The sequence below is a fragment of the Embiotoca jacksoni genome, unplaced genomic scaffold, assembly GCF_022577435.1.
Source record: "Embiotoca jacksoni isolate LCO1_2020_lvr unplaced genomic scaffold, fEmbJac1.0.p SCAF_8, whole genome shotgun sequence".
Classification (NCBI taxonomy): domain Eukaryota; kingdom Metazoa; phylum Chordata; class Actinopteri; family Embiotocidae; genus Embiotoca; species Embiotoca jacksoni.
The window spans coordinates 2,289,270-2,310,655 of record NW_027185436.1 but is presented as its reverse complement, the minus strand read 5'-3'; the positions used below and the strand labels follow the sequence as shown (position 1 = coordinate 2,310,655).

Sequence of the window (21,386 nt, the reverse complement as noted above, 5' to 3'; positions counted from 1 at the left end):
GCGTATGTCAGGGCCATGTTGTCTGTGAGGCTCGGGCCCACGGACTGGCACAGGGGCTGGAAACTGAAGCCCCCCCCCCCCCCGGTCTCACACAGCTAATCTGATGCCTCTCCCCGCTATACATGATTCCTCGACTGGAGGGTCGGCGGGGGTGAAAACGCTATCCTGCTCTTGGTGTTCAAAGTCTCTTTTATGCTCTGCCAGGAAGGCGAGTTTGGGACGAGCACAAGGAGATGGAGAAGAAATGATGTGCGCTGGAGTGTGTGTGGGAGCGACATTAGAGCCCTGAGACGGCGAGTTAATGGAAGAAGAAAAACACGTAGATAGGGACGGGGTGAAGAATGGGAATTCACCTGCCAATGTTTAATGGGGAGCAATATAACAATAAAATTTGGATGAGACATCTGGATGGCGGCCCTGGCTGGTTTTAATGACTGAGAAACCTTTTTGTAAAAGGTGACTGGATATCAGATAAATGTGACAGAATATTGTGTAATACTTTCCTTTGATATGTGATAATAATAATAATAATGATAAGAATAAACTTTATTTGTTCGGCACCTTTCATGCAAGAAATGCAGGTCAAAGTGCTTTACAGCAAGAAAATGACCTGCAGTGTTTCCCATAAAAACAGGTATGAAGGAACATTTAAAAATATAGAAAAAAACAAAAATGCATAAGAAGGTAGGTAGGTAGGTAGGTATATACTTTATTAATCCCCGAGGGGAAATTTTTTTTTTCCCCCAAGAACAGATAAAATGCATTAAGAATAATACAAGACAAAAGTAGAATAGAGTTCAAATATAGAATAAAGCAATTACAAGGCACGGTAGTTCAAGCCAGAGAGCTTCAGGAGTAGTGAGTTTAAGGCTGAAGTAAAGAGACATGTTTTAAGCTTCTTTTAAAAGTATTTACTGAGATTCCTTCCCTGATGTCTACAAGCTGCTTTGCAGCATAACTGACAAAAGCTGGGAACCTCCAATAAACCAGCAGCAGATGATCTCAATGTTCTTGAAAGCACGCAGTTAACCAGAGTTGGCGAGTACTTCAGGAGTGTACTTAAGCACGGTACGTTGTTACCTCGAGGTGCGATCTGATAGTAGGTGTGTAATTGTTGACCAATGTGATGACTAAAGTGCGTAACGGAGATGACCCACTGAGATGAGCCAATAAAAAGGTGTTATATTGGTAAATACACCTCAGTATTGATGTTATCTTTATTGGGACGTGGCAAAAAAGGAGAAAGGTGCTCGCTGTGTTTGCCGATGACTCAGCCAGGAGGAGTTCACCATCTGCAGACTCAAAATTCATTCTCTTCAAAAGCCTGTTCATCAATAAAGTCTAGACATGAGAATAAGAAATTAGAAAAGATGGAATATGGTATGTTTCTTGTCCTCTCCTGCGCTGCCAAGCATCTCGTGGTTCTTTAGATTTGTGTGTTCATCTTTGGAAGCATGGTTCCAGATTTCTTAAAGGGGAACTCTGTGTTATTTGTTGATCGTCGTCTTGAACTGTCCTTTGAAAGACTAAAAATGTTATAGGAGTGTAATGAAAACATTCGCCGTCTACACTTCAACTCTGACAGTGATGGCCATCACTAAAGGGCAGTCAGTCTTCCTCCTTTCAAAGAAACTAAGGACTCACTCAGTGTGGTGATAAATTAAACTCAAAATGGTCACGAAGGTGAAATATAAGATGTGTGTGTGTATACTTTTGGGTACTTACAAATACCGAGCAATTTCAACACGTAAAGCATTTTTAATCAGGCACACATCTCAACCTGAATGAATATTAATAATGAACAGTACAGATTTTGAACTTCAGCTACATCGATCTGATCATTTTGTCTGATGACAAGCTTTCTGTTCGTGTCAAATATAATGCAGCCGCTGCAAAATCACTCCTTCTTGATCACACCGTCTTTCCCACTTTGAAATTACGTGTTAATTCAGCGATGTCCCAGCTTTCCATCAGCACCTGAATGCAGCACGTGTTTGTGGATCTGTGTTGAGCAGGAGATCATGAAAAGAGTCTCAAAACTCTGCGTGAAAATGCAACGTGATCCGTGATCAGGCGGTCTGTTCAGCAATGAATAAAAATACAACAGTTGTAAAACAGTCAAATAGTTTATGTGTTCAAATTGCTTTGTGTTTTTGTGTGGATTTGAAAGTGGATTTGTGAGTACCTAAACTCACGCACAAGACGTAGACATTTGTAAACCTTGTTTTTCATTTGCACATCATGGAACACACATTTAGGAATATTTGAATGATGATTTCCGTCCATGAATTCATCTTTCTTTTCCCACGCTTCTCTGATGATATGAAACAAACGACCAAAGTTGAAGTCCGCCTCCTCTGCTGGCCGAATGCTCGGCAGGTAGCACAGCGGGAGACGAGACGTACACTTGAAAGAAGCAGGTGAAATGTGGGTCGCGTGGGGGTGCCGGGGTCCGGTCCTGAGCTGCTCTGCTGTTCGTCCGCCACCCCTCCTCCAGCAGCAGGATGGGGTGTTACAAGAGAGAGATACAACAAGCAGGGAGACTCGGTCTCCTAAAGCTGCTTCAGGGCAGAGAAGATTAGAGGAAAATCGTAGGAGATGCCTGAGCTCGACTGAAATCACTACCTTCGGATTACAGTGCACGTTCACAGTATAGAATCGGGGGTGAACAGAACCACCGATACTGTGATGTTGCTGTTTGGGTTTGTAGAAAAGGAACTTCTGGGGTTACTTCTCTGTAATGTCATCAACATGCATGTCAATTAGAATTGATTCGGTCTCTGTCTTGCCAGCTGTGTGACGGGTGCATCTTTATGTTTGAGACTTGTGGTTCGTAGTTAGCCCGGGAGGTGGAACGATATTGTTTTTGTTCTCCAGCTGAAGAAGACTGATGACTGAGCACAAGCTGCTAATGGCTGTTATTTTTAGTCTTCACACGTTGTGTAACTTTGTGTCTTTGACTTTACCCACGTAAGAACCAAAGACTGTTTATAAGAGTGGACGTAGCATCCAGGTCTGAAAATTTGCAATACCACCGAGAGCCACAAGAGGTTGGCTCCAAATACTCTGCGGCTCCATAGAATGCAAAATCAGTGCATTTTTTGTTTTTTGTCATTTTGGTTTTGCTTGTTAAATTCACTCCTTCTTAATTAGTTTTTTGGCGGTCCATCTGAAAATAACCCCGGGATGTGTCTATGTTTGATTGACAGGCCTTCGGCGCCGTCAAGTTACGGGACGAAATAATGTCGGGTTTTTTCATCTCCAGCTCGTCCAAATACGCTCACTTCTGACTCCAAACAGCTCCGAACTAGCAAGATGGCGACTGCCAATATCCGAACTTGAGGCTTCATCACGGCTGCTCACAAACCAATGGGTGACGTAACTGCTGGTCGCCGCTTAGTAGGAACATAATGAGCGCAGCCCTGTTGGAGATAAAAGCCCATGCGCCAGTCGCATGTCTCGATGTTAGTGTCTAAAGGTCAAATTAACAGCCGAATCACAAAGCTGCAGTGGTTCAAAACATCATTGGTTTAATGTCTCTGCCCAAAATGATGCTGTTAAATACAGTCAGTGGTTCTTCAAAGATAAATAGTTCATGGCATTAAGTTAATAAGAAGTCAAATACTTTCATAAGAAGCCAATGTTTAATACTCTCTCATCACTTAAACTTGTCTGACCTACTATTTTGATATGCAAGGCTGTTAACATGAACGCTAAAATCCTTTAAAGGTAAAACATAAAATAAAACCCGTCTGTAATGTGCCAGGAGACTTGCAGCAGGTGAGCATAGATCAAGTGTTTCTCTTGTCTTTACTCGCTCCCAACTTTACTGTCTTCCTTCGTCTTCGTCTGCTGTCACCGTGTGAAAAATATGCTAATTCAGAATTTTCAACACCAGGAAAAGTTTCTTCCACCTTGATGTGTTCCTCAGAGTCGAAAAGCAAAAAGTCTGATAACAGAATTTAAATGTTTTTTTTCCTACAACTCTTACCTTCGTCTAACTGCTACATCAGAAAACCCGACATGCATTCTCCGCGTCTTTCTTAACTCTTGAGTTTTTCTTTGAAACAGATTAAAGGTTCTTATTCGCAGAAAAAAAACAGGAAGTCCTTTTTGACTGACAGTTGAATGAACCATTACTGATAATCTAATTCGTAATGTCAGCATTTAACACCCTAAAACATTTCCCTCAGATTAAAAACAGGCCATAAGACCCATCATCATGTCGAACTTCTGCCTTTTTCATCCAAAACAACTTCTGTTTCGACACTAGGTGGAGAAAAAGCACTTAAAAGTAGTATTCTTGTCCCTCGCCGGAAAGCTTGTTTATTTTCCTGTGAATCACAAAGGAGCCGGGGACCAAAACCGGTAAGAAAACACAACATGGGAGGGACAGAGAGGAAAAGTGGAGGAAATTTAATTAGCGGTTGTCCATTCCTCCGGCCTCAGTGTTTGGTCTCGGCAGGACAGAGCAGTGGGCAGCGGGAGGAGAGACGTCTCAAAGGCTTCTTGATTAGCGGCGTTCTGAGTCAGTGCATTTGCATCTGTGTTCATGCTTGTGGAAGTGTGTGCGCGTCTGACGCCACAAGACATCAAACCGCAGAGAGAGACAGGAAATGCTGCCTGCGGTGCGCAACAAGCAAGACAAACATGTATATTTAGAAAGGAGGAGAAGGAGAGATAAAATGCTCCGTGTTCGTTTCCAGTCAGCTCCAGCCATCATTTTCTCCTGCGTGTTATCATCACAACACGCCGGAGAAAAGGAAATGATCTGCCACTTCATTTTCCCACCAACATCCATGAGCTGGAAAAGGAAAGCAAGGTTAAAATCAATCCCAAATTAAACTCCGAGCTGGATGGAAGTCTGTTATTTTATGAAAACCGCAGTGTTTCCTCAGAAATCCTTCTTCTCTGCCACATGATGACAAGCGTTCAGATAGCTCATGACTTTCTTTCATGAAAACCCCGATGAAGGCTTTCTGCCAAACATTTAGTTTTTTTTTTTTTTTTTTATAGTGTTCATCATCCTGAGTAGGTGATTTCTGCCTCGTATTTCTGAGGAGAAGTGGCTTTGTTGGCTGTAGGGTCACGCTGTCACTATACCAAAACTTTCAACTTGGTCTCAAATGAAACCTCTAGACTATCCCTTAAACATAATTTAGGAGTCGCGTGCAGTCCAATATATATAAAGCACCTACACAGCATTTTGTATGTAATCGTAAATCTATTTATTGTTTTTACTGCACATCTCAGTGGTTCCATTCAAACAACATGCAAACAGTGTTGCTATCATTTACATTTTTTTAACACCAAAACTTGAATGTGTTCAATGTCTTTTCTATATCTTCAAAAAACGTCAACTCATTTTGTTATCAATGCACATTCCAATATTGTGTCAGCTTCATTGGTGAGAACACAAAAACAGTATGAAGAAAAATGTACCGGCACCCAAAACCTAAAAAAAGATGGATTTATCAGACTCATCATGTCATTATTTTTCAGAGATTTTTTTAGTTTTGAAATGGAAGTTTTTGATTGAACCCTGTTTACTGATATGAAACTGATTTGAATTTGATGTGTTCATGAAGACATTATAGGGGGGAGGAGGGGCTCTTGATCACAGGAGTATTGCAGAGCCAGTGTATCTTCTCTCGGTGTGTAGGTGCCTTGTTGTGGTTACTATTGAAGAAAAGAAGCCAAAGTTCCTACATGCTAATGTCTTGTGAAGGAGTTTTCAAACTAACATAAACAAATTTGTGAAAATGGGAAATAGATCAGGAATCAAAGAAAAATAAGAAAGAGGAGCTACGTCAAGCTGAACAGGCATTTATTTTACTGTTAAAGACGCATTTTGGACCAAACCAAAAAAAAAACCCTGAAGTTTGATTCTCAGCCTTATATGCAAATCTTCATAACTGACAGACTGTTTGTGCCACAACTTTGCAGTTTAGGTTCTGTCACTGTTTTGCAAGAATTACCTTCGAACAACTTAGTAATGTGGATAAAAGTGTGTGAGAGGAAAAGAGGTATGAGTGTAATGACGAGGACTGAGAGCTCCCCAGTACACCGACCGACACTTTAATGGGGTCGGCTATTTGCCAAGTTCCATTGGCAGGCCTCCTCGGAGGTGCCCCCTCACTCACTCACTCACACACTCACACACACACACACACACACACACACACACACACACACACACACACACACACACACACACACACACACACACACACACACACACACACTCATTTTGATAGCACAGTTCACTTGTATAATTCTGGTTATGCAATGGCGGGTGAATGGCCACCCCACATTGTGCGCTGAGGCAGATACAGAACTGAGGGAGGGTTTGCTGGTTAGAAAGATGAAGAGGAAGAGGAAGAAAAGAACCATCAGGGAAGAAAAACGAAGAAGGCACATTTGTCAGAAACTCATGAAGAAGATTTTGTAATTTTAGCTTTGAAGAGATGCTGACTTGGAGAACGGTCTGAGATGATGGTGAAAAGCATCATGGAAGAAAACCTCCGGCTCCCTCTGATATGTTATTTTTGTCCCCCAGAGAGCCCCTGGTTTTTCTCCACAGCTGACATTACCACCTCAAAAGAGGCTTTTCACACCGATCCAGGAGATGGCCCCGCGGTGAAACACATCTCCCTCCCAAGGAAATAGATTCAAAGAGGATGAACCTGCAGGGCTTCCTGTTGTTTTCTGTTTGTTGCACAACTCTGTGTTACATTTGGGGATTTAAACCAGTGGAGAGAAGAGACCCATGGGAACTGATTTTTTTTTACCTCAGGGCTGCCGTCACAGTGGGGCAGATAGTGTGTGTGTGTGTGTGTGTGTGTGTGTGTGTGTGTGTGTGTGTGTGTACGTGTTGGCTGATCATGTACCATGATGTACAGCCCAGCAGCAGGGTCAAGGATCAGTGTGAGGGGGGCGGGCCTTGTCTTTGTGTGATAGTGAGGTCAGTACATCCTGGACACGCCGCTAACTCCTCACCTTCTCTAATGGCTAGCAGTCACCACCCGAACCTGATCCACATTCTAAATCATTTAAACCAGGAGCCATCTGATCAAAGAAAACAAACACGATTACAGATCTGAGCAGGTGTTAAATGTACCGTGTTCAGTAGTGAGGTTTTAATAACCAGCTTTATCTGCAGCATGTAACGGAGACCATAAAGATCTTATGCACTTCCTACTGCACAGCAGGCTTAATGTTTCTGCCTGTGGCACACATTTTATCCAGCGTTTCCATTCACGACTGGTTGCAAACACAGTTATAAAAGGTGACTCGCTTATTGATTGACAGACGAGAACGTTGATATTCCTGTAGTCTATTGCTAAGTGATAGAAAAGCTCAATAAACACCCTGGAAGTTCCTTTTAAATAGCAAATGGATAATAAAATTAGCATCTAGGTAATGGAAAGAGGCAAACATCCAACAGCTTAATAGTTTAGGATTTTTTTTCCCCTCAATGTTCCTCAAATGTCGCCCCGGCTCATCGCTCCGTTGCCGGAGACCTTCGGAATCATTTCAAGGTCAGATACAGACAGTTGCCGATTTCCTGAGTTTTACACCACATTTGATGTGAGCTCTCTGCTCAAGTCCATGGTGATATCACACGGTGGGCGCAGCTGCCAGAGGTCACCATAACATGTGCACCTCCGGTTCTGATGCCGATCAAGCGACGTAACTTGGAATACTTACTCTGGAAGGCTGTCGCTTCGTCCCGCTCTGTGCAGGTGACAGCGCTGCGACCCGTTGGCATGCAAAACCAGCAGCTTGGAAACGTATTGATCCGCCGTCGTGCAGTATGTTGTGATGTCTTCCTGAACCCCAGTGTCGATCATTTGATCAATGCAGCTTTAAGATGAGACACTAATCTCTTTTGTGTCTTAAAACCAATGATCCATCATCCTGACTTGGAAACACACGGCAACCAGGTCAGCGTTCACTTCCTGACCGAAGCTCTTATCTGCACGTTAGATATTAATGGCGGTCGCTGAGCTCACAGAGTGCTTGAAGTGATTCTTTCCCCTGTGTGTTTACATTGGGTAAACTGTCAGTTTATAGGAAGGCGGTTGGACGGAGAGGGGAGCAGCCTCTGTCCCCCGCTGGTGTGACACACAAGTGGATTTTTATGTGCTTCGTAAACATTTTTTTTTGAATGCAGCCGGAGAAGCGGTTGCTCCTGTGACTGCTGTGAAACGCTGCAGCCGGGAGCTTAACGGCATTAATATTAAACAGGTAGACAAGAGAGTTCAAGAGTTTGCTTAGGTGGAAGGAGAAGCTGAACAATGACTTGTTGAAATCTCCAAACAACACAGTCACAGTGTTTTTACTACTTTTCACCTCTTTTAATTTGTCATGCGGGAGGTGAACTTTCACGACCTCACAGATGAAGGATTCATAAAAAGAAGTTATTGGCAGAATTAAACTCAATGTGGCTATTTTGTGTTCACATTGTGCTCCTTGTGAATAGTGTCAGAATAGTGTTGTGTGCCTGTAAGAACAGGAAAGTGTTAACACTTCATTACACAACAGTGCGCACAAGGAGGGTGTCAAACCTGTTGATTAAATAACACGCAGCCAGAACAATTGTCAAGTGTCTGTAAACACAAAAACATGTCATGACAGACAAACAGTTTGTCATTGAAGTGTTGACATCAAACAGTAGATGATGAGGAACATGGTGAGTAATGTTCTTGGTGAACATGAAAATGATCCTGATACAAGAGAATACATGAGAACGAGGTGCTTCGAACTGCTTTCTTTATTCTTCCAATCAGATGAAGCATGACCACGTTGAAACATTTGAATGTAAATAATGTCTTGGCACACACGCCGACTCTGAAAGGGAGTGAGGAAGGAAGGAGAAGGAAAAAAAAAAAAAGGAGGTGACCACATATAAGAAAATCCATGGGAGAAAAGTATGCCTTTATCTTTTAATAAACCGTAAAGCCAGGAGGCAACATGAAATTACAGCATAATAGCAGTGGAGAGTCTTCTGAAGACTTAATTACCTTAATTATAGCAGTGCAGAGAGAGAGAGAGAGAGGGGGGGGGGGGGGGAGAGAGAATGGGAGGGAGGAGAGAGAGAGAGAGAGAGGGAGGGAGAGAGAGGGCGAGAGAGGGAGGGAGAGAGATAGAGAGAGGGAGGGAGAAAGAGGGAGAGAGAGAGAGAGAGAGGGTGAGAGAGGGAGAGAGAGGGAGGGAGAGGGAGAGAGAGAGAGAGGGAGAGAGCGAGAGAGGGAGGGAGAAGAAAGTAGACAAGAAGGAGGGGAGTGATGTGATGGAGCCAGATGTTGCAGGTGTATCCAGGTGTTGTTGTGTTTGAGCACCCTCCTTCTCTTTAACATGCATAATCAGAAACACATGCATCACGCGAGGGCGTGTTAATGTGAGAATCCCCCGTCCACGTGAATGACGCGGTGAGCGCTACACCGAGAAGGAAGGCTTTCCAGACGAGTGAAAACTTCTCTCCCTCAGATCTTACAAGCTGGCAGGCTTTCTCCGGGATGCTAAACATAGCTTTCGTTTTCCTCCGTGTCTAGACGGAGTTCTCTACTTTCTGCTGCGGTTTGTCTTCGCTCGGGGAAGATTGTACCCTAATTCTAATGCCTCCGAGCCAGCAGGAAGTTTGTTTAGCCAACACTATTGTGAAGTACCTGTAACCCCCCCCCCCCCCCCCCCCCCCACCCCTCCTCTCCTCCACACACACACACACACACACACACACACACACCCTGGCATGCAGTTCAGGTTGAGAGTTTAGCGGGTTTTGTTGAGCATGGATGGCTGATCAAGCACTCCTGTTTGGGGCCCGCAAATCAAGTTTCAGCTGAGAAAATATTAACTTTTTGTAGGATTTGAAAGAGAGACGTTTCTTGATTGGTCACCTTCTTCCATTTCATCCACCCTATTTACTCCTCTTTTCTTTTCTTTTTTTTCTTTTTCTTCTCAAAGATTTGTACATTTACCAGATTTAATTAAAGGAATATTTTGAAAAGTTCAAATCTTACAAAACTGCCTATTGATAAGTCTTCCTCCGATGGCTGAAAAAGAAACTTTTGGATTTTCTTCACTCCTTTTCCAATTTTTTTTTTTTTTTTTTTTTTTTTTTTAACTTGGTTTAGTAATCAAGCACAGAAGATAGGGACCGGTGAGGAAATACCCAGAACAGTTACGAGGAAAAAAAATACTCCATTGCAAGTAAAAGGTCTTCTTTTTCAAATCAAATTTATGTAAAGTGTTGTCAACAAAATGTACAAAAAAAATATAAAAAGTGAAGTTTGTATTCAAATGGCTGACAGTTATTATTATAATTTTTTTTAATATTGTAATTGACATAATTAGATTGTTACACACTGCTTCCTCTTTGTGAGAGGTCACAAGCCAGAGTGGTTGGGAATCACTGGTGTGAAATGTTAACAATGTGTTGTACTTTATGTGTGTGTCCTTTCTCTTTTCCCCAATCAGTAAAGTAACCAGTAACTACAGCCAGTCAGGAAAACACAGGTGTGTAAAAAGTACAATATTTCCCTGATGTAGGAGTATAAAACTGTAAATACTCAAGTAAAGAAAATATACCTCATTAAAAAGTAAAATACTGGACTTTTATTTACAGGTGCATTGTACATATGAGTATTAAAAACTGCTGCTTTAACGCTTCTTTGCACTCGGATGGCTAAAATATGAACCGCGTTTGAATTTTCTCAGCACCGTCTGCCCGATTGCTGCGTTTGTCCTTGAAACACTGGACTCCCGGAACGATGACGTGCGTGTGTCGATCTCGTTCTTAAACGCGAAGAAGATCAAAAAATGGCGCCTCGCGGCGACTTCACCTCCACAAGTTTAATGACCAGGCCTCCTCGAAAGTCCCGTTCAATCACTCAAAAAACAAACAAAAAAAAGCGTACGTTTCTACTGCGCTATTCGTCTTTTTGAGAAGTTTTCCACAGAGGACTGAATGCCGTCTGGGACTGCTCGCACGGTATCTCCTTACAGAGGAGCTCGGCCACTTGATCGGCAGCTTGGGTCCGCGAAGTCAACGGTGTTTTCTCACTGCGCCGTTTAGTTTGCAGCGATGATTTAGCAGCGGTTGATCTGTCTTCGGTGTCCCAGGTCGTAGGTTTTCATGAGGTCGGGAAGGAGATGTGTCGTGGGGGGGGGGGGGGGGGGGGGTTATTTTATTTTTTTTAAAGGCAGCCAGTTTGGCCTGTGGGTGCATTTTTGTTGTCGTCAGGCAAGTCCCTGCACTGCAGCGCAGGCCTGCCCGAGTGGAGATTCTTCAGGAGGGAGATCTCTTTTTTCTCAAAGCGTCTTACCAAGAGCTATTAATTATTAACTGGGAGAGCTAACATCAAAGGAGCAGGCTTGTGCTGAATTAAATGGGGGCTGGAGCCTGGCAGCGTGGAGCCGAGAGAAAACTGGGTGAGAGGGAAAAGCCGAGCCGAGATTTCGTTCTGCTCGCTTTTGAACTTTCCAAGTACAAAAGTGAAAAAAGAAAGAAAAGAGCGATGTTAGTTTATGTAAAGGGGGGGGTGGGGGTGGGGGGGTGGGGGGATTGGAGGAGCTTGTATTTATAGCGCGTCGCTGTTTAAAATGTTACTGTGTTTGATAAGCTTTCATTCACTGCTGGGATAGATCGAATCAGTTTGCAGGGTTAATTAGTCTTTGATGAGCTATGAAAGCCAGATTCATAAACATCTTGTCTGTGGATTAACCGAGGGCGAATCTAATTGAGACGTAGCTTATAAATTCGGAGTCATGAAGTGTTTACATTTTCCTGAAGCTGATTTTCACAAAGTAGAATTAATAGAGCGTGACACACGTTAACCCTCCAACGGCCTTTTGTGAGCTCCGTTTCCTCCTGCTGCAACGTGTCCCACCAAAGACACCTGCCGTCGGGGACAGCCCGGCTGCCCTGCCATGTAGCTGGTACTCAAAATCAAATAGGTTCTATATTTAGAGCCATTATTGACTCTGTTATTGATCCGCGAGAATACCAAATGCCTCCAGTTCTCTTGCCGCCATGTACACTGAAGAGAAACAGAGAAGCTGAATCCACACTCGATTTAACTGCACCCGCCAGTTCTTGGACAGCTAAAGACTATTTAATCATTAACTTCTTTCTAAAGACTCATAAAGCACACAGGAAGTTGGGAAGACCATGAAAAAGCACCCTGTGGAAAAGGAAATCGAAGGTAATTAACTGGATCGTACATCATCGGATGCCACTGTCGTCCGGAGAAATCAGCACTTTGATATGAGGTTGAATAGCAGAACTATTAGTGCGGGAAAATGAGAACAATCTTTTTAAAGACAAGCTTAACAGACTTTGACAAAGAGGAACAGTCGAGCTGAAATCATGAACCATTTGACTGAAAACTAACTGATAGAAATGTTGATAAATTATAAATTCAACAGCTTTTGTGATTTTTGAGTGTTGCTCGCTCAAAACCGTCAACTTGAGGACCTCGATTTGGACTCACCGCCATCTTTCTGCCACTTCGAAGACTCAGTCAGGATTGATAATCAGCTAATGAACAATTCAGATCATTTTTAGCAGCGGCCCCGTGTCACAGATCAAAACTTAACACCGTGACATCTGACAATCATCTCGCACATTTGCTTAACTTGTGCGGCAAATGAAGTAAAAAGCCCTAAATATTGTGGAGAGATTGTTTTCATTTGATTTGAGCTGTCGTTGAGGCTGACGGCGGTCCAACATCTTATGAATGATGTGTTTAACGCGTCTCCACTGTGATGTGTTGTGAAAACTGCGCCTCCTCCGCTGCTCGCCACCTCCTCCGTCTCTCTGTCGGAGCGGTGACACTCTCCGGTCAGCAGCACAGGCCCAGGACATTGTCACTTTGATCTTTTGCGCCCCCCCCCCCCACCCGCCCAACTTCCCTCCAGTTATGAAGAGTGCTGGCAGGAGCCCAAGGGCACTTGATAATACCAGGATATGATCCCAGCCGCGCTCCTTTAGATCATGTAGTGCAGACATCAAAACGTTGTCTAAATAGGGCACAGTGAATCAAGCGGGGTGAGAACGGGTTGTAAGGGGAAGGCAGGAGTTAAGATAAAGGAACCATTTTTTTTTTTTTTTTTCCCGGACGAGGGGAAGCCAATTTGGATTCTGCGAAGAGATACTTGGGGTTCTGCAGATCCAAGCATTTCCTTTATCTTTTGCCTTCAGCAGAACTCTTCAAAAGGCCTCTGTGCCACGACTTTCCCTGCTCTCAGATGAAAGGAGCTCACATTTTTTAACAGCTGGAAATCCTTGATAACTTTATTCAACTTTTCTAAGCATGCACAGCAGATTTCACATTCACATTCCTAACTGCCTTGCAGAGTTGCATCACATGGAGCTCTGCATGCATCAGTCTTTGATACAGGGATGAAACCGGTTTAGTTTCCGTCGTACTGTTCACTTAATGTGGTGCAAATGTACATGGACTGACATCATGGAGACTTCAGAGAAATAGAATTTGCATCCCAACAAATGTCATCACTGTCTCTTCTATTTGCATCTGTTGCTTTTGTCTTTCATTTTTCTCAGGTCTTTGCTCCTCAGATGAAGTGCGTCGGGGTTACACTTAAGCAGAGAACTCCCTCTAGTGGCTTCTAGTTAAATGTGACACATTATCTTGGGAAGTCACGAGTGCAGTTGATTTCTCGCCTCTTTTCTTCGCGCTGCTGTTTGAATATGTCTAATCGTGACTTTGTTCTGTGTCGGCAGGCGAAGAGAGCCGTGCAGCGGGGAGCCACGGCCGTCATCTTTGATGTATCCGAGAACCCGGATGCCATCGACCAGGTCTGAACACACCTCCAATCACTCCCAGCAACACCGCGCCGAAACGCTTCCATCGGCCTCCGTCTGTCTTTCTGAAAGACTTTTCATTTCTGAATGAAGTTCACGCCCTGCCCTTCTGACTACCTGCCTGTGTGTGAGTGTGTGTGTGTGTGAGTGTGTGTGAGTGTGAGTGAGTGTGCATGTGTGAGTGTGTGAGTGTGTGCGTGTGTGTGTGCGTGTGTGAATGTGCGTGTGTGAGTGAGCGTGTGTGTGCGTGAGTGTGTGTGTGTGAATGTGAGTGTGTGTGCGTGTGTGTGTGCGTGAATGTGCGTGTGTGAGTGAGCGTGTGTGTGCGTGAGTGTGTGTGTGAATGTGAGTGTGTGTGTGCATGTGAGTGAGTGTGTGTGTGTGCGTGAGTGTGTGAGTGTGCATGCAAGTGTGCGTGCGTGAATGTGAGTGTGTGAGTGTGCGTGCGTGCGTGAGTGTGTGTGTGTGTGTGCGTGAGTGTGTGCGTGTGTGAGTGTGTGTGTGTGCGTGAATGTGCGTGTGTGAGTGAGCGTGTGCGTGCGTGAGTGTGTGTGTGTGAGTGTGAGTGTGTGTGTGTGTGTGTGAGTCTGTGTGTGCGTGAATGTGCGTGTGTGAGTGAGCGTGTGCGTGCGTGAGTGTGTGTGTGAATGTGAGTGTGTGTGTGCATGTGAGTGAGTGTGTGTGTGAGTGTGCATGCAAGTGTGCGTGCGTGAATGTGAGTGTGTGAGTGTGCATGCGAGTGTGCGTGCGTGTGTGTGTGTTTGTGCGTGTGTGCGCACGCTGTTTGTGCAAACAATGATCTTTCTATCTTTAGTTCTGTTCAAAAGCACGCGGATCAGCGTCGCTCATTCAACCGTTGTGGACCTTTCAGCTCTCCAACTGGTGTTTGGAGGAGTGCACTCTGCACTCTGAAAGTGGATATCCAGGTTCAGCTTTCACTAGACCGTGACCAAACTCCGTTGAGCTCATAATTGCACAGGTAGCACACATTACCTCACCTCCTGAGACCACAGAGCTGCCTCCGGAGTGCACATGCGTAGGCTTTACAGTAAGAGAGTATATTTCTCGTCACACAACTCCAGACACTCGCATTCTTCCTGACTCCCGTGTCTCAAGCTCTTTAAGAGGTATAATACTCTGGTCGGTCCCCTGAGCGCCTTTGTCGCAAGAATTCTCCTGTGGTATTCATCCTCGCCACGCCAGGCCTGGACTTGCAGGTTTTTGTGTTTTTTTTTTCCCCCTCCCTTCTCGCCTCTTCTTCTCCACTGCTGGGTCGTAAAGGCTCGTAGCTGAGAGATAAAAGGGATTGCGCGGAGACCACATGAAAGGCAGCGCTGGGCGGCTGTGTTAAATTCCCCCGAGAGGCTTTTCCAGTCGGAGCAGCCCGATCAGCAGAGACGGGAGCCACAAGGCCGAGGGGCAGGGAGGAGGAGCTTAGGGAGAATTAAGGTCCCGGGGCCAAAATTATGAGAAGCTTTATAAAGTTAATGTACTTGACCTCCTTTTTTTTTTTTTTTTTCCCCCCTCTAGATTTAAACGGTAACACGAGGCCAAGTGGTGCTTCAGCTTTTTGGGGGTGAAAAGTAAAGTTTGCGATTAAGTTTCTTTAAAAAGTGACACATACTTTTTTTTTACTGATGTATTGTTTGTCAAGTTTGAGTCACAGCGGAGTCCTTTCTCAAAGCGGGAGGAGCTCACCGGAATCAATCCAGACATTAAAAAGTTTCGACATCTATACTTTAAACCAGCGAATGCAGCATTTCACTGGTGAACATGACGACAGCAGAAGAAATAGCGACGGTATTTCCCTTGGGCTTTTCAAATTACAGATTCCAGCCAGCAGACGAGAGGGAGGGAGAGGAGGGAGAGGAGGAGGAGGAGTGACAGAGTATGTCAACTGACTCAAAAGCCAGAACATAATATTCATTGACTATTTCCTCCTGCTCCCTCTGGCAAACTGCGGCCACAGTTTCCATGTCTTTGGGACCTTAGGTTGGTTTTCCCAGTAGAGGAGTTTATACCTTCAGACGATTCCCATGAGTCCGGGCAGCGCTTCCCAAACTTTGTACTTTGTATCCTCTCACAATGACGCGACGTCCACGATGTCAGACTCTGCATGTGTCACTTCAATTCAATTCGGTTCAGTTTTATTTATGTAGCGCCAAATCACAACACGGGTTATATCATGGCACTTAACGGAGTGAAGTCCTTACAGCAAAACTTTACATCTTTATTCAGAGGAAGCCAACGAGTCAACCATTCCTACGTAAGCTAGGAGGGAAAAAAAAAAAAAAACAACCTTAGAGGGAGAAAAACCTCCGACAGATGGGAGGAAAAACATCCTTTTAACAGGAAGAAGCCGCCGATAGAATCGGGCTTAAAGGTCATTTGGGAGCAGGTCAACCAAAGAGATTTTTCTTGTTGTTATATTTGAATAAGAAGGAAAAATCCAAAGCAGCACGAGTCCTTTTCTGTTACACAGCTGACACGGATGCATTTTGGCTCCAGGTCTTTGTTCGTTGTTTGTTCAACACCCTGATGAAGGCTTTTTACCTTTATTTTTTTGTGAATCAAAGATGCACAGTGGTTTTTGCTACACTATATCACCTATATATGTTATATTTGTAAACTTAAAGACAAAAAAACAACAACCCACAAATGTCACAGATGAACCTTAACAACCTTAAAGGAGTTTTGAAAGCTTGTCCTGGTGCCTTTAGTTTAATATGGTCTTTCCATCGACTGTCAGTATATTTAAAGATGACAGCTTTCAGGCCCAAAACTAAATCCAGTTGAAATGAGCTCAGAGTTAGTACGTGTGTGTTTGATGAGTTTCTCTCTCTCTCTCTCTCTCCAGCTCAACCAGGTCGCCGAGGATCCTCTGAAGCGGCCGGTGGTTTACGTGAAGGGCAACGACGCCATTAAACTGATGAACATTGTCAACAAGCAGAAAGTGGCCCGTGCTCGGATCCAACACAGACCGCCGAGGGTAAGAGGTCACACCGAAACCCCGAATCACTCAGCGTAGGGGTGTGTGTGAGTGTGTGTGTGTGTGTGTGTGTGTGTGTGTGTGTGTGTGTGTGTGTGTGTGTGTGTGTGTGTGTGTGTGTGAGAGTGCGTGTGTGTGCGCGAGACAAATCTTAAGGCACATGTGAGGAACACGAGGACGAGGTGAACATGTTTGTGAGGCCCGCGCAGCAAAAAACACGGCAGAGAAGTTTTAGATGTGAAGACAAACGAAAATTCCAGCTGTGAAATGTGACCCTTTCCCTTTCTTCTCTGCTCCTCGCTGCCCCGAAGGCCGAAGACTGTTTCGCAGCACTGCGAGAGATTAATATCAGCCATTCAAAGGGCTGTTTGTTTGCTTGGAATATTTGATAAGAGACCAGCACGCTTTGAGGTCTGAGGACTTGACATAATGAAAGCCCCGAGAGAAAGGACCGTCTGAGATGGGAGAATTTCTCTGCCGAGGAATAAAACGGTCCGCGCTTTCTCAGGAAGTTTCCAGCAGTTGTTTGGGGCTGAAAGCGACTGGAAATGGTCGCTCATAAGTTAGTCCGATTCTTATTCTGCAGCCTGCTTTTACAGTAGCAATGTCAGAAGTGTTTAGTTTCTGAAATGTGGGAAAGTAGAGACGTATTTGAAGTGTTTTGTTGGACCAAAGAGTCCAAAACCACAAAATATTCAATGTACAAAGATGTAAAACGGAGGAACAGTAAATCCTTGCAAGTCATCGGTAATCATTTCCTACTCACTGTTTAATGAATTGGTTGTTTCAGCTGTAGTCTGCAGGCAGGCCTCGTGTACGGAGGAGATGTAGACTCACCTGAGTGAAATACTGACACCGTGAGAAGAAAATGAGTCTGAAATGAATTGACTCGCTGGAGTTATCAGCCGCGGATCTCTTCCACTGATTTGTGTGCGAAGGTCACATTTTCATTACCTACATGGTGAAGAGCGAACGAGTCCCAGTCACGGCGTTCCGGTCCGCTGAGCAACCATCAAAAACTCTCATCAAATATCCTGAAAGGCAACTCTGTACAGTCAACATGAGCCGCGCGTGGAATTCATTTGACAAACGTGTGTTTCTGTCGCCCTCCTTTTCCCACAGCAGCCCACGGAATATTTCGACATGGGCATCTTCCTGGCGTTCTTCGTGGTGGTGTCGCTGGTTTGCCTCATCCTGCTCATCAAGATCAAACTGAAGCAAAGGAGAAGCCAGGTTAGTGTGTAAACACCCGCACACAGAGGAGAGGGACCAGCGACCGCAGACACAAACTTCCTTACGATCCCACTTGGAGTCACACGGGGCCAAACTTCTGCGCGCCTCCCAAAACAAAAACCCTCCCGAACACGCGGCGGCCCGCCTTGTTCTTCCCCGTCAGCGCCACTTCGCTGGGAGTTGCGGGCGTGGAGTCGGGCGACAGTAGCTCCGCCGCTGATTGATTCCTCTTGTGTGTTGACAAAAAGCTCTCAGAGGAGGCTTCTGTCGGGAACATGAATCAGGATTAGCATTTAATTCATGCTGATGAGAGTCTGGCTGCTGGAGATGTCATGACGGAGCAGAAAACCTGCAGCGGCATCCGTTAAGACGGGTGTCATCCCGCCGGCACACGCGTGTCGGCTGTGCGCGTTTTGTTTTTTTCCTTCGTGCGTGCGTGTGTGTGTGTGTGTGTGTGTGTGTGTGTGTGTGTGTGTGTGTGTGTGTGTGTGTGCGTGTGTGTGCGTGTGTGTCACGGCAGCGGATGACTCGTCGGTGACTTCCTTTGGTGGTTAATTAAGAGAACCCAGCTCACACCGGGGGCACATTTGTCACGTACAACAACTTTTTCCTTCTCCAAAATGAACGCTCTGCTCGGGGAGTAAATATTGTTCAACCAGTGACTGTAAATCCATGACATTACTTTTGGTTTTAATGAAAGATTCCTTCAGGGTTTGTTAATTACAAACTGAAATTACAGATTTTAACGTCCTCGTGTTTCATGTTTGTCAAGCCTGCGATGAGAATCACTTTCATCCCGGAGTTCGTTTGCTCTCTTGCTGAATCCACATTTCCTTGAAAAGTCTACAATTATGTTCTCGTGACCGAATGTGAAGAAAGAAACATAAATAACTCTGTCTTGTAAACAAGTGATGCACCAGCAGTTTAGGCTCTTAACTACAATAAATCACAAAGTCCGTTTTACACAAGTCGTTAAGTTTTATCCCGATAATTCGTTCGGTGTGCGTCAACTTTCCACTCGATATTTTTCAATGTGACATTTTTAAGGCAACTTGAAGGAATTTAAAAGATGAAAAGAGGCTGGTGAATCAGAGCCAGAGAGATCTGCTAATGCATCAGTCAAGCTTCGCAAAATGATGTCGAGCGTCAAAGGGAAACATCTGAGATCACATGTCCACTTGCCAACGGTGACGTAGCGACACTTTTCGGGACGTTTGCCTCAAGACATCATCATGATGTCCTTTTACATTACATTACAGTATGTAATGTAATGTAATGTCCTCAGTTCGCTTTGACATTTCTGTGTCTTATTGTGGCTTCCGTGTCTTTTAAAAGTTGATAATCAACCACGCCGACATTCGCTCTGATCCCTGACCCACCTCCCTCCCTCCCTCCCTCCCTCCCTCCCGCCCGCAGAGCTCGATGAACAGAATGGCCATCCAGGCGCTGGAGAAGATGGAGACGAGGAAGTTCAAAGCCAAAGGAAAAGGCCAGCGCGAGAGCAGCTGCGGAGCGTCTGATTCGCTGAGCAGCAGCTCCACCTCCGACTGCGCCATTTGTCTGGAGAAGTACATCGACGGGGAGGTAAGAGAAGACACCTTTATACTTTGTGTGCTCTTAAATGTAACGGGTTCGAGTCATTTTCACGACTCATTAATTGCCTCAAACTTTGGCTTCCTTTCTGACAGAAACTGGCTGTAAACTGAATTATTTGATCCGTTCATTTAAAAGAAATCTGAAAGATTTGGACACAGCCCGTCTGTATTTGATGGACGCTTTTATCCACAATGCCTCCGAGTATCATGAGTGCATAAGTGAACCACATGGGAGCCAAACCTCTCGGCTCTGGCCGTGCTGCTGTGGTCATCCAGCCGCTGAGTTTGTTTTCTTTTCATTACATATTCTGTAGACATGAAACATAATGCACTTATGTGGACAATAGAATGGAAGTTCCCCTGGTGTGCTCGGGGACCGCAGTCCTGCCGTCTTTAGTGACGTTCTTTCCGCTACCTTTCAGATGTTTGCTTCAGTCTTTGAGAGCACCTGGAGAGATAAGCGCACCCAGAGTGCACTGGGTTGAGATTGTGCTTCCTGTTTTCCCAGTGCGGACTTATTTAATACTTGAAGGAGTCATTGTCAAAATATGTCTCCTAATCTTGGACTTTGAGGATTTGCTGGAAAAGGATTGCTCATCCTCGTTCGCGGACGCTGGAGGGACAAACCCCAGTCCCCCGGGAGGAGGAGGAGGAGGGTGGGGGGGCAGCGGAGGGCATAGTTAGTGTGTGTGTGTGTTTTTGTGGTTATGTGTCTCTTCGGTAAGGAGGAGAAGAAAACACTACAAAGCGTGGCGCCAGGATCGCACAGAGGAAGTGGCGATATAAAAGGCTGAATGGCATCAAAGCGTTTTTTGAGCCGTGAACCAAGCAACAAAAGCTGTGGTGGAAAAGAGCCGAAAGATGAGTCATATTAAGCCACAGAGCAAAGTATTTATGGCAGTGAAAGAGTTCTCGCTGGAATAGAATATTAGAATTCATACTGCTCCGGCTTTTGTGTCTTGAAATTCCTCCGTGCCAATCCTCCATCTGAATACAAAGTGTTTTCCTATTTTGACATCAATCCTCCAGTGTAAGTCTGTTGTTTGTTTTGCTCCAGAAAGTGGCGACATTGAGCATCAAAGTCGTATTTGTACTGAGGTGTGGCATCGAGTTAAGAGTTTTGTTTGTGGCATCATGCGAAGTTGGCTCCTCTGGAGTTTAAAGACCTGTTCAGACTCCCAACCATCAGCACTGCTCTGTACAGCTTTGCTGCCCCCTCCTGGACGTCCGGCCGCTGTCGGCCCCACATGAATTCACCCACGGAGATGAAACCCTGCTGCAGTTCACCAAAGACATGATTTGACACGCAGTACTTGCAAAATGACCGTTTAAGTCGATCCGTTCCAATAAATCGCCCGCTTCACTTGCAGCCACTTCTGCAGCCGTGATTAACGGCGGTGCTGAAAAAGAACCGAATCGTTTCGCAGAAACGCTGCAGGATCGCTGACATGTGTCTGGTGTTACGATATGAAAACTGAAAAAGTCCAGAGGAAATGATAATTGTGTGTTCTCCCTGCAGGAGCTGCGGGTCATCCCCTGTGCTCACAGATTTCATAAGAAATGTGTCGACCCCTGGCTGCTGCAGCACCACACCTGTCCGCACTGTAGACACAACATCATCGGTGAGTTGCTTCTGTGTTCAGATACAAGTTATTTTAGTAAAAGAAGCATTTTTTTCCCCCCCTCAGTCATAAAAAACAAAAAAACCCAAAAGATGCATAAATGCTGTTGGTTTTTT

At 44.8% G+C, this 21,386-nt stretch overlaps 1 protein-coding gene across 2 annotated transcripts in view; it reads left to right on the top strand.

The window, feature by feature from the left end:
- Positions 1-21,386, top strand: part of znrf3 (zinc and ring finger 3) — a 68,844-nt gene that overhangs the window by 43,773 nt on the left and 3,685 nt on the right. The window contains exons 4-8 of one of the 2 annotated variants that reach the window (XM_069178439.1): positions 13,751-13,825; positions 16,689-16,820; positions 17,943-18,053; positions 19,470-19,637; positions 21,168-21,270. In XM_069178439.1, the coding sequence (XP_069034540.1) occupies positions 13,751-13,825; positions 16,689-16,820; positions 17,943-18,053; positions 19,470-19,637; positions 21,168-21,270 (589 nt within the window). The remainder of the gene's footprint in view (positions 1-13,750; positions 13,826-16,688; positions 16,821-17,942; positions 18,054-19,469; positions 19,638-21,167; positions 21,271-21,386) is intronic. The other variant, XM_069178440.1, reaches the window with a different exon arrangement.